This window comes from Egretta garzetta, unplaced genomic scaffold (assembly GCF_000687185.1).
Source record: "Egretta garzetta isolate BGI_Z169 unplaced genomic scaffold, ASM68718v1 scaffold454, whole genome shotgun sequence".
Taxonomy (NCBI): Eukaryota; Metazoa; Chordata; class Aves; order Pelecaniformes; family Ardeidae; genus Egretta; species Egretta garzetta.
In genome coordinates this window covers 403,728-416,657 of record NW_009259429.1, presented here as the reverse complement: position 1 = coordinate 416,657, position 12,930 = coordinate 403,728, and the positions used below count along the sequence as shown (strand labels likewise).

Below are 12,930 nucleotides of genomic sequence, written 5' to 3'. Positions count from 1 at the left end.
GTCCCATAGGGACCCTTGCCCCGGACGGAGACCGTGAGGTGGAGGCCCCGCGGCACAGAGGGTCCCCACGGCACAGAGGGTCCCCGCGGCACAGAGGGTCCCCACGCCTTGGGGAGCTCAGGCCACCAGGCCTTCAGCCTCTGCTCCAGCACGGCGTAGGCCTCGTGGGTGCGTGACTACCCGTGGCCCTGGGCAGGTGGCCCCGTTCCCCTAAAGCACTACTCCGATGGAATCTCCTGCGGTTGGGCAATGAGCTGGGGCCCATGTTGTCAACATTTTGGGTGGTCTGGGACTTGGACATGCACATGAAGCTATGCTTTGCTTTTAAAGAATGTTAAGAACTCAAGTTTCTTAATTGGCTCTCCTGAAACAGAAAAATAATTTGTGTTCAGCAGGATTCTTCATGTGGTAGGATCAGGCCGTGGATGTCCTTGGAAGATGAGGGTACTGACTGCTTCCAGCATCAGATGGCTTGCAATTGCTTTGTAGTCTTCAGTTTACCAAAGGAACGTGAATTAACATTAGAATAGCACTGAGGAGACAAGTACAAACCTGCAAATGTAATCAGCTTCTACAAGCTGATTCTAATGGATGATTAGAATCCAGTAGCACCGAAATTAAAAAGGTAATGGTACACACAGACAGGAAAATAAACTTACAGATATTAATACCATTAAAACAAAACGATGTGTTGCATCTTAAGGGTATATGCAAACACCAGATATTTTTTTAAGTTTCTTCCATGTTTTGTTGAAAAGAAGTACATTTTCAGAGAAAGCGTATTTTCATTTCATTTTAATTCATTTCAGAAAAACATCTTTTCCAGAATGCTGTCCCTAGAATTGATTTCTTTTAAAACCTTCAAAGAGGATTCCGAGTCCTGGCTTTGCAATAGGAATGGGGACATTTTTGCAAACCTGAGGCCTTGTGCCGCCAAGCTCCCAGGTCTGTGTGAAGAAGTGTCCCAGGCACAGCTGTGTCACCAAGTGTTGTCATTGTCATAAAATTTCTGAGACCCAAACCAGTAGCCACATCCTCGCCGGAGCCACAGACCCCAGACCTACCAGCTTCTGGCCACCAGCTAGTCTGCACAAATCTCAAGTGAAAGTGTGTCGAACCCAAAATGTTGCAGGTGAAACATTTCAAACTCAACAAGTGAAATCGGTTTGCTCAGCAAAAGGAACTAGTAGATAATATAGTCACAAAAATAATTAATTTATAATGCTATAGTCCTGTAAACTAGGACTCCCAAAGCATTTCACAAATGGTGAATTAAGCTTCACAAGCATCCTCTGAGGTAACTAAATATTAAATAGATAACATTTTATATGGGAAAAATCAGACGATATGTGACAGCTGCAGAAAAAAATAGAAACTATTTTTTTTTTTTGTCCCTCACTTTTAGTGAATCAAATATTCTTGTGTGAAAGAAGGAATTGTTTCTACTGCATGATTTTACACTAGTAATCCTTCTTTTCTCTCTCCTTTTTCAGATACCAGCGGTATGTTATTGAAACGGTTGATTGTCCTAGCAACATCACTCAATAAGAACTGAAAAGGAACAAGCTCGTGGTTATATGGCTGCGTTTTTGCTAGCTGTTGGGGAGACTTTTGTCGTTTATAATTTGTATAATTGTAAAGTTCCCTGTGGAGAAGAAAACACAATAGAAAAAGTATATTTTAAATGTTACTAAAATACTATTACTTGTATTTGTGTTTCTTCTTGAGTTTGTGGTCCATGAAAATCTATGAGTGCAGAGCTAAGAGATACTCCATAGTTCTTTATTTCTGTCAGGTTTTGCCAAAAGATAGGCCCAAAGCCAGGGTAGCATTGGTTCTAGCACTTGCATAGTTCTAAGGCTTGCATTGGTTGTCAGTTGTCAGTTGTTACCTTATTTTTTTGCAAATAATGAAAATCTACTGGTTAATTTTCTAATATTGTCTGGCAGGGACTTCTTTTCCTTTGTGCCACTCTCAATTTTCATTCTGAAAACGTGCTTGAACTCTTCCATGTTGTTTCAATGGCTGAATCTATCTTCCTCTGCTCCATTTGATTTGGTGTAACTCCATGTAAATTGACATGAGGCGATGACTTCCACGTAACGCGTGTGTATTTTGGGGAGGATTTTGTCCCTCAAGCAGCCAAGTTAGATATTTCATAAAATTGCACAGCCTACACTCTGTATTTCTTTCTTTCTCAAATTCCTTCTTTACCTTTCTTTCTTATTTGCTCCCATTTTAGCATTTAAATCCCTCGATTATTGGTATAATGCCATGTCATGGATTTTCCTTTGCATTCTGAAGGACAGCCCACAGCATTAAATAACATTTGCCTAACAGAGCAGTATGAAACATCAGGCAGGCTGAAAATATCAGAAAACCAAGAGCGGACAGACTAAAAAGTATTTACATGCCATATGCTTCCTGTGTATGTTATCCTTTATGCAAAGCACGAAGCACATGTTACCTCAAACAGTTAAAAAACTTCTGGAATTTTTGAAATAAAAATTAAAATAATCCAGTGGGTGAAAGGGAAGCCGAATAATCAAGGTTTTCTAGCAAAGTAGCAACTCTGACAGAAGGAAATACAAAAAGACAAAAATCACGTTGTCATGATTTTGCTAAGGAAGCAGAAAACGCACAACAATTTATGAAGTTATCAAGTTTGATAATCACATACCGCAATGGTCATCTTCCGTTTCAAAATTGGGCCATTTGTAACATCGCCTTTCAAAAGTTCAGAATTGCTTTTAAATTTTTAACCGCACCTGCACAAAATGGCCAATGAGCATAAACACCTCCGAATCTTCACAGCACCGAGGAAATTCGAGGATTAAGGAATGGGGAATCAGCACAGGAATTATGTGCCAAGCTACAGAAAAATAGTGGAATGATTTCTCAAGACCTGCAACAGTGCATGGCAAGATGAGAAAGCAGGAAAAGCGCTTTGCTGTGAGGCTACTGGTGACAGTAACTGGTGTGGGCCTGTGTTCAAGGTGGGTACGTATCTGCAAGGAATGAAGTTACTACAGTTTTGTAAAGTACCACTGCTTATCTGATCTGCAGCAATTACATACTCATCCTTCCCTACTGCCCTTCCAAAATAAGTGCATGAGCTTAAACTGGCCGGAAGGCGGGTTCGCATTTAATTTTCCACTGTCGCTAACACTGCGGTGAGTGGATGAGGAGAGCTCCACACCCACAGCTCTCCAGGTTCCTAGATCTTTTGTGTCTTTTCTGCCATGGGCTGCCAGTTTCCAGCAGCCACAGGTGCAATTGCAGCATGGGTTAATGTATCCAGGACCAACGTTACCCTGGAGCTTGGGCAGCGGTGAAGATGGAGATGGAGTGGCCTATGGTTCTGTAGGAGTTAGTCATCAAAATTAATTAGCCACACTGGTTAGGCTAGGGGCTCCTCACGCGTGCATCAGAGAGCTGTCATTTTACTTTCCTAATGGATAGCCTAACAACTGCAAAGAACACACAGTAAAAGAGAAATACCTGTTCCTGAAGCTGAACAAAAAATTTGCAACAAACAAACAAAACCCCCAAACCCAAAAGCAAACATAAAACCAGTTCAGATTGGAGCATTGAAATGTTTTACCCACAGCAGGCTTTGCGTTCTCCACCAGCTAACTGATAGCTGCACAAACTGTGGGCATGAGTAAGTTATCGTGGCATTTTTCCACCGCAGTCTAGACAGAAAGGTTATTTTCCATGTGAATAACAGAGCCTAGTTTTTCATCCATTATCACCAGTCTTAGAGCCCAAACAGCTAAATATGTCAGAGGTATTCCTCAGGCCGAAAATTTCTCAGATTGCTCCACGCATCCTATGTTTAATCTTTGAAAGCTGATGAGGCTCTTAGCATCCTTCATTTATTTTTACTTATTGAAAATCTAATGGAACGACACGCTAGGGATCTTCACCACCAAGTGCTGAGTGTCTTTTGAAATGTACCTAATGCGCAAAGATTTTTGGTCAGGGGATGGTCTGCCTTTCACAAGATTGGCTTCTTAGTGCTCTAAATGGGCAAAACTGAGACTCTGAGGGGAGTAGACAGCTTGGGGAATTGGAAGTAAGAAAGCAGCTGAGCTCTAGAAAATGTGTATTGTTATTATACTATTATTATTGGGTTTGTTCTTTACTGTAGAAAAGATGCAATAAGGTCAGGGCTTCATAGGAACAAGTAGGCAATGACCTTTGCTTGGAAATCTGATCATCTAAAATTAACCAGAACACAGCGAGCGGCTGTAATAAAGAGCATGGAAGGAGTAAGGTAAGAAAATGAAAACTGGGAGCTGTGTGATCGTGAACCAAATCACCTTTTCAGGCTTCAAAGGAGTGAATCTGAGATGAGATTTGAAAGATGACAGGGAGGTAGCTAAAGGGATCAGAGCCAGAACTTCAGTGAAATGTATACGTGAATAAACTAAATATTGCATAGGAGCTTATCGGACATTTTAGTAACAAATGGGAAGTGTACAGCTTCAGGCTGCCTGCTGACAGAATGAAACAACATCTTAAAAAGAAACCCCTTCCTCGTTACTGTCACGTAGACACAACCAACAACGCCACCCCTCTTGAATGTCACTCTCACAATGGTAAGTTAGCCTTGACAGCTCCAAGGTCAAATGGAGTCAAAGGAACCACCAAGAATTCAACCAACGGACTGTACTTAGTGGTTACCGTGAAAGACTCAAAGTAACTGTAGCTGGAGTCTACTCCCAGTTTTCATCCTTCTGGACCCTGCAAGGTCCACCATGTGCAGTAATCCAGGCAGGTCCCTTTGTGTGGAAGGTTCCAAGCTGAATTTGAGCCTCATGTCCTTGTGCCTCCGACCCTTGCGGGTCCTGGTATGGAGATGAGCTGGGGAAGGAGCACCGCGGCAATACAACTGTGGGCGGTCTATCTGGAACTGTCAGACAGCCCTACATGGATGCTGTGGTCTGCATCGGTTGCCTAAGGTTGTCAAAAAGCCACCTCTGGTCCTCCCCTGTCTTGCACAACACAGCTTTGAGTCAAGGTGATCTGTGACTTCAGGCTTGCCTTTTTTTATTAGCGAACCTTTTTGTCTCAGATTTTTAGCTCCGAAATGAGTCTAAAATATTTATGTTTGCTTGCAGAGATTGGAATCCCACTTAAAGAGTAATTTGAATAGACTGGGCTTTTTTCTTCAGATGAAAGCTTCCGTGTTGACACAAACTGGCATACCCAAGTTTTCTTCTTTCCCAGGGTTGTGTAGCTCAGAGTTGGTTTTCCTTTTGTGTCATCCTCTTTCACATAAATCAAATATAAGATACCACTACAAATGTAAACATTAACCTGTGAAAGTATCAAAAATAAAGTTTTCTTACTTTACAGAGCGTGAATAGCATAGAAAGACGTGATTCTTGCGTCCAAGAGCTAACACATTAAATTAAGCAGATGGCATAGGAGAGAAACTTGGCGCAGTGGATAATCAGTAGGTGCACTCATCACAGGCCAGCAACGCTGATACCCATGTTCAGATTTTGCAGATATGCAGTTGTGCGTGCTGGATTAATACTGACAGAGAATAGCACCCACAAAGTTCGCAGGAGGCCAAGGTTGCTTATTTCCAACTTAACTTGGTCAAAAAGGCAGCAATAAAGCCTCAGGACTATTTATAATTGCATGGGTTTACAGCATTTTCACTGTGTGTGATTCCTGATGCAATGGCATGATTCACAGCCTAATGGATGTGTGAAAGACCCTGCTGAAAGCCAGGATTGGAGGGATATTTCATGGTCTTGCGGAAAGTCCTGGGACCCTGGTTGTTTTGCGTGGGAGCTCAGATGGTCTTTCTTTACCTGAAGAACACGGAGAATAACGGGGCACCCCTAGAGAAAATTCTGCTGCTATTCAGTCTTTCCTGACCTAAAAAAAACCCCAACATCTGTACAAACCAGATATCAGCTCACTTTGCAACTCCACGCACTTCATTTAGGTTATTAGCTGAGACTATTAACAAGGTGGCCAGTTAGCCATGGCTGCAGTGGCAGGGGTTTTTTTGGCTTACAGACACCTGTGCAGAAGGAACAAGGCTGAGCCCAGCCTTGTTCATTCATCAGACGGTGGCAACAATAAATGACTGAAGTGTTGAGCTGGATTTGAAGAGGTAGCACAAAGATAAAAGACTCCAGAAGCCCTTCGCAATTCCCTTAGTCATCCATTCCCACCAAAGGCTTCTCTTTTGAAGTTTCCAGGAGGCCTGGTGCGCCCTTTGGTCGTCCTTTCGGTCAGAGCTCTTATCTGTCTAGTGCAGACCCGGCCTCTTTTTGCTTGCACTACTCAAAAACAGTTATTACAGGATAAACAAACTCTATTTGCTGATGCACGTTCTCAGTTTCCTTATCAGCTGAACAACACGCTTCTCGTGCATGTTGGGTCAAACTCGCTGCTGGTCCAGCTCCAAGAATTCTAGGGCGACTGCACCACAGCTCAGCTCACTTGGCGCCCGCTTGCACCTACTGACTGTAAAAAAACCATAACCACGTTGCAATGGAGCATCATCTTCCGAGCCGACTGAGAATTTCCCGGTGTTGCAAAGCATCCTTAGGTTGATGATTGCAGGTCTTAGATCTTTTTTAACAACACATCAACATGATATCTGAGCGCTGGTTTTGGGTAGCTGTCAAGATGCTTCGGGATATTATCAGATTGAAGACTATGTATCTTATTGTAGAAGATTTCAGTTTTATTGCGATTGTCTCTTTAAAATAAATGTAAGTAAGCAAATCGTCTGTATCTCAAAACCAGTTTACAGGTGTTGTGAAATACATTGGTAAAGTTACCTGATATGAGATACAAGACACACACCTGAGGAGAGAAGAAAACCAAACCCCTAATCCCAGCCCAGATTCAGGGGTCTAAAAAAGTCAGAAGGCTGGAGAATTATGTCAAGGGCTCAGCCTTCATGGTCAAAAAGCCACTCCCAGTACTAACAAGCATCCAAATCTACTGCCGTAAAAAGGGAAAATACATCTTGTTGCTGACACGTTATGTTATGGAAGCCACACACAGAGAGCAGGTGTCATTATACAGTATTTCACTAATATGGGGATCACCAGTCGGTTACAAATAAGCTCTTCTGCACTCTCAGGGGCTTTTGCCTCACTGCTTGTATCTCAGATGCTGGCTTACTGGTCTGCTGCACTGCTGCTTCCCGATCCTTTTTTGCCGTGAGTAGCCTGGCAAACATTTGTGGTAGCTTTCCTGCAAGAGAAACGGAGAAACGCGTTTACTTTTTTTGGCTTTTAGACAAGAGGGCTGCAATGATTAACAGAAACAAGAAAACAAAAGCCTGCCTGACTTTTCAGGCTTCTTTCATAGCCTTCTTCGTTCAAGCTTTTACCAACCAACCCAAGAAGATACAGCCCCGAAGAGGAAAAATCTCAGCAATCAGAGCTGACTGCAAAAGGAGTTCGTTCTCTTGGGCCATGGCTTTAAAAGATTATTCCTCTCCCAGCAGTGCAGGGCAACAGCTACTTTCCACTACCTCAGTCACTACTGTCATAGCATCCCTCCTTCGCTCCCCCATTCCTGCACCTCCACAGAAGTCAAACCCCTTGCAGCTGGTTATAGGCTTCACTGCGTTATGCCGATGTATAAATATAACCAGAATATGCCAAAGGGAGAGAGCAGAGATGATCAGGAAGCATTCAGCAAAAAGTGTATTCACCCTTTTCATTGAAAAAAGAAAATCTCTTCCCTGAAAATCCGGAAAGGGTTTTTCATGTATGATCTGTTTGTCACCCCCAAAAAAGTAAATATTTGAAAACTAAATTTTTAAAAGAGAAGCAGTTTAACAGGAGCTTTTTGATCCTCCCTTTGCTGTTGGCAAAGAACACAGATAAGGGGGCTTAGGGGTGCCTCAAGCATTGCTTGAGTATGGCTACAGAGAGTGGAATGGTGGCTCGCTCTCTGTGTCAAACACATTTATTTTAGCCAAGGTTCATGGGTATTTACCAGCCATGCCCAAATGTCCCCACAGGCTGTTCACTCCTGATTCTGCAAACACAGATGAGCTTCATATACTGGATTGCCTGTCATGCAGGGGGGGATGTATATCACTGTCAGGCATAATTCATAGGAAGCAGCCATATAAAATGCTATTTGAGGCTGCTCTCCAGCGCTCAGAGCGCATTTGAGATCCCCACTGTCGGACAGGTCAGGCCATGCGGTACCCATACCTGCTTCGTCAGCTGTTGCCAAGTGGCTGGCGGTTGAACGGTCGCACGCAAGCCAAGAGATCCAGCTTCTGCACTCATAGAAGTTCAGCTGAGTTACTGTGTGAGTTTGAAGCAGGTCAGGTTCACTTTGTGCCTCAGTTTCCCCACCTATGGAGCGGGGCTCGTAGCTTAGAAAAGGAAAGAGTAGTGCATTGATGCATTAATGCTTGCAAGGCACTCGAAAAGCATTGAACAGAACATGGAATAGTCCCGCAAAAAATGTTTATTAATTAACCATCAGAGATCTGCTGGTTTATTAGCAACCTGTCGGAGATGTGCCTCCTCATTAGCTTGGGACAAAAGAACCCACAGCAGGAGGGAACAAGCTGCTTCAAACAAGGTTCAACTTTCCGCCAGTTTAATCTTCATCTCATGGCAGACTTCTGAATCTTAATTTCATTATAGTTCCTTAAATGTTTTCTGATATCGTATCTCAATCTCTCTGTTCTGTGTCTTTTTATGGTTTCCTTTTTGTCACGGGACGGAGGAATAGATCATTTTTTTCCAGTGTCCATTAAAATTCCCTTTGCCTGCAGTGCAGTATGCTGTATAAAAAGAGATGAACCTGCTGCAAGTGAAATAAGCTGATGCTGCACTGCCTTCTCAGAGCAACAACAGTCTTTATAGATTATTTTTCCAAGTGTCATGAATCTCCTTCAAAGTCGCAAGTGACTTATCAATTAATATACTTAACAGTCTCATTTTCAATTCACATTCAGGCCATACAGAGTCTGTGCTTGCCCCAGCGGATGCTTGAAAGCTTTGCCTTTCAGAGAGAAAATGTTACCATGTGTGTGATGGGGGGGGTGGCAAGGGGGGGCGATTCAGGAGCAGAAAGACATGTTAAAGTGCAGCACCTGAGGCCTTCTTGTTTTCTGAATTTACAGTCTCAGGCTGGCAGTCGTATAAATGAGCGATGCTCTCTGATGTTCTCTTCCAAGCAGGCTATGAAATTGGCAGGGAGTCTTCAGTTTTGTGCTGATGTGTCCAGAATTCAAATAATTTGATTCTTGGGTATAATGACAATTGGAGGCACAGTATTACCTTGAGAAAACGAGATGGGAGAGACAGCTTCTGTATCCTGTATTGAATTAACAACCGATTCCCATTTATTCTCTCCGCTGAAAACTCTATTATGCGGGGTTCTTATTGCCCTTATTCAAGGGCATGGAATTAAAAAAGTGATATCGACAGTAATGCTCTCATCTTCCTACCATGACATTGAATAATGGGGACAAAGGAGGGAAATCTTGAAGGATGATATGCCTTTTAAAATACTGCTGATATTGAAAACATATAAAGGACAATGCATTTGAATATCAGCTGATGAAGTCATATTCAGATTATTGTGCTTTTTGGCTATGCCTTTAAATCATCTTCGCTTTTATTTTTGCCGTTGGTTTTGGAACATTTTATTTTCTCATGATTTCAGGAGAGAGCCTTTATATTCTTGAGATGAGGACAGAGGTAAAGTGTTGGGTACGCTAATTCGGAGGGAAATTTGTTCTCCTGGATCCAGAGAGCAAGAGTTAGGAATCTGGCAGGGAAAAGTCCACCAATGGACTGGTATAATTATACAGGTAGGGCAGGACTACTGCTCGAAGGGAGGCTCTTCTGGCACAAGTTGTCATCTTCCAGTTCAGCTTAAGCCCTTTCTGAAGTTACATAGACCAGATAAAACTAGTGGTGGTCCTAGAACAAAATAAGAAAATCCACTGTGGACCCTGTGACATCCTTCCTTTACAAATATATTCATTTAGGGTTTAAAATGTATTCTCCTGTGTAAATGATACCTTACACAAAATAATGAGTGTATTTCCATCAGGAAGTTTTAAATGGTATTTTACAGAGTAAGTGGTAATCTCTCCATTTTACAGGTGGGCAACTGAGAAGCAGGATATTTAACTACCTTGCCAAAAGTCACACAGGAAATACTTCCTGAAGTGGAAACAAAACACAGATCTTGCGCTCATTAGTGCAAAACAACAAAGCCTCCCTGAACTATTGAGACTCTGACCTAATCTCGACCCAGATATTAACGAGGCCCCTTACAGTAAATTTTCAGTCCAACCTCTCTGTGAGCTGGAGTTGTGGAAATCGGCTCTACAGCATGCCTGAGTAAGGTTAAAAAATTATACTGCAAAGGGTTTAGGGAACAAGTGTCAAAACTCTTCCCTGTAACGGTACCCGTTGATTCTGACTGCATCAATGCTGTCGTTACGCTGGTCTAACTCTGTGATTGCAGTTATTTTAGAGTCAGCTACACCATCATGCAGCCTGAGATCAGGATGTGGCTCAAGACCTCTTCTTAGCAATTCTGAAAAGCCAAAATCACGGTTTACTTCGTCAAAGGGAAGCTCATTTTATCTCCCGCTGCCCCTCGCAGAGTCAGGACTATCAGCAGATGGCTACCTGTGATCTGAAACACATGATCTTCGTTCAGAGACCCTTCAGCTGGCAGCGTTGCGGGGTGGAGGGGAATCCCAGTTTCCCCAGCGTACGACACTCCCTTTGATACCTGTTCATCTCCATCATTAGCGTGTGACTACAGAAAAATCAGCTTTATAGCTGATTGCCACCATCTGCAAAATTTTCTTGCCATGAACTAGCAGATGATCGTGAGGCCATAAGCACTCCTCTGCCCTGCTCGTACAATAGTGCTATCGAGATATATTTTTTGGGGGAAAGATGAGGTGGGAGAAAGAAGAGGGGCCCTGAGAGGGACATTGCATTGATGTGGCAGGGTACGATGACCTGGAAAGCTTTAAAAGCATCTGCCACGAAGCTGTTGGCACTGCCTTGTCTGGCGATGCACAGCTCACTGTGTGTACATGCTCCCGCGCACCGACCTGAAGAACGATTGCGCACCTCCACCCCGTGTCAGCATCCTGCTTACGTCCACCAAACTGTGGAAACTAACAGGGATATTGAGACTTCCTTTCTAGCTGGACAGAATATTTGGAAGGAGCCACTGAGGGTGAAGGAAGCTTTCTTGCCTGTGCTGGCAGGGATACATCTTAAGCCTAAGAATTAGAATTATACCAGCTGCCTATGGCCTCCAGAGGTCAGCATATCACTTGGGAAGAGTGAAATCACACCCCCCTCAAACTATACTTTTCAAGCGTGATCTCATTATGTCCTCTGTATAGTTTCCAACTTCCCTGGTAATGAGATTTAAAGGTTTTGTTCCCAATGCTAGTTGTGACAACAAAATCAAGAAAAGAAAAATATTGGTCTGAGAATATCCCTTGTAAAATGCAAAGTGTTGTCATTGGTCACTTGGATGAGAGATCCCTTAGGTGACAAGTTTATTGAAAATAATTGGACAAATAGATATCCATATGCTTAGGTGCTCTTCCTTACATATTAGTACTGCTAGTGTGAATGGACATGCCAACTGTCTTCTGAGCGGGCTGTCGGACTTGTTTAACTGTGTTACAAGCTTTATTTTTTTAGTACTTTTGACCACAACGTGCAGTTCTAGTGACACTCCAAAAGGGGTAACGTAGAAGTAGAAAACGGCAGAGATGAGAAACAGAGATTATCAGAGGTGTGAAACAGCTTTCACCCATGAAGGAACTTAAGACTATTCACCTCAGAAAAAGTAAGTTGGAGGGAATATGATATAGGTCTTTAAAGTCAAGAATAGTGGAAAAAAAAGGTGATAGGAAATGACGATTCATTCTCTCTTACAATATGGTGGTCAACCAATGAAGTTATCAGGCAATACGTTTTGAAATAAACACAGCATAGAATTAAACTGTGAAAATCGTTGCTTTGGGGCTTTATGGAGGCCAAAGAGTCAAAAAAAAAAAAGGGACTAGGCAAACTCTCGGAGAACGGGTCTGTGGGCTGGTGTTAAGCAGAGAGGGCTGAAGACAAGGTTACACAAAGCTCATTGGACCTTCCTGCAGGCTGGAAAGGCTTCATGCGGAGGTGACTCCCCGCTTGCCTGAACACCCGCTACTTGCCTCTGTGGGAGTAAGATACCACATGCTCTACCAGGCATACTTCTCATGTTCTAAGAAACTTTTGCTTAAGAAGCAAGTGAAAAGAGTCTTTGCAGGAAAGGCTCTGAACAATTCTTTCTAATTACTAGCAATTGCTGATTGGCTCTAGTAATATTATACTGGATTCAATAATCCGGAGCAAAATCAGGACGAGCTACCTTTCTAGGAAACCCTCATCTTACATGGTCTCCTCTGCAATCAGATAGGCTCTGTCTTAGTTGCGAAGTGACACCCAAATGTAGTTGTCTTTGGGTCACCAGCCTCAAAACATCCTCATAAACACTGAAGAGCCTCAGTGTCACATGACGCTACCTAATTTCTCCTACAACACTATCTAATTTCTCCTTAGCATGAAGAACTCTACAAGGCTTACTGAGACCTCAGTGTTCTCACATTATTGCTTTGAAACACAACCTTTAGTGGATCCAGCAGGCATCAGCCATGGACAAAGTGTAGAAACCCTGCTACAAAAAATAAATAATACAAACAAAAAAATCCATGCCATCTCCAAAAAAAGAAATAACAACACTCAAATCTTCTGTTATTTTTATTAAAGCTGCAGAGTCTTACTACACACAACAAATATTTTATCGATATAATCTAAGTTAATAAAATAGTTGAACAACTCTTTAGATTTATATTTGTATAGAAATGATCTGTGGAACATC

At 42.6% G+C, this 12,930-nt stretch overlaps 1 protein-coding gene across 1 annotated transcript in view; it reads right to left on the bottom strand.

Annotated features, from left to right (window-relative positions):
* The window catches only part of FBXO3 (F-box protein 3), a 34,585-nt gene extending 22,338 nt beyond the window's left edge, over positions 1 to 12,247 (bottom strand). The window contains exons 1-5 of the mRNA XM_009637071.2: positions 12,220 to 12,247; positions 10,440 to 10,569; positions 8,214 to 8,380; positions 7,089 to 7,236; positions 1,460 to 1,645 (exon numbers count right to left, since the gene is read on the bottom strand). Of these exons, the coding sequence (XP_009635366.1) occupies positions 1,460 to 1,645; positions 7,089 to 7,236; positions 8,214 to 8,380; positions 10,440 to 10,569; positions 12,220 to 12,247 (659 nt within the window). The remainder of the gene's footprint in view (positions 1 to 1,459; positions 1,646 to 7,088; positions 7,237 to 8,213; positions 8,381 to 10,439; positions 10,570 to 12,219) is intronic.
* Between the last annotated feature and the right edge of the window lie 683 nt (positions 12,248 to 12,930).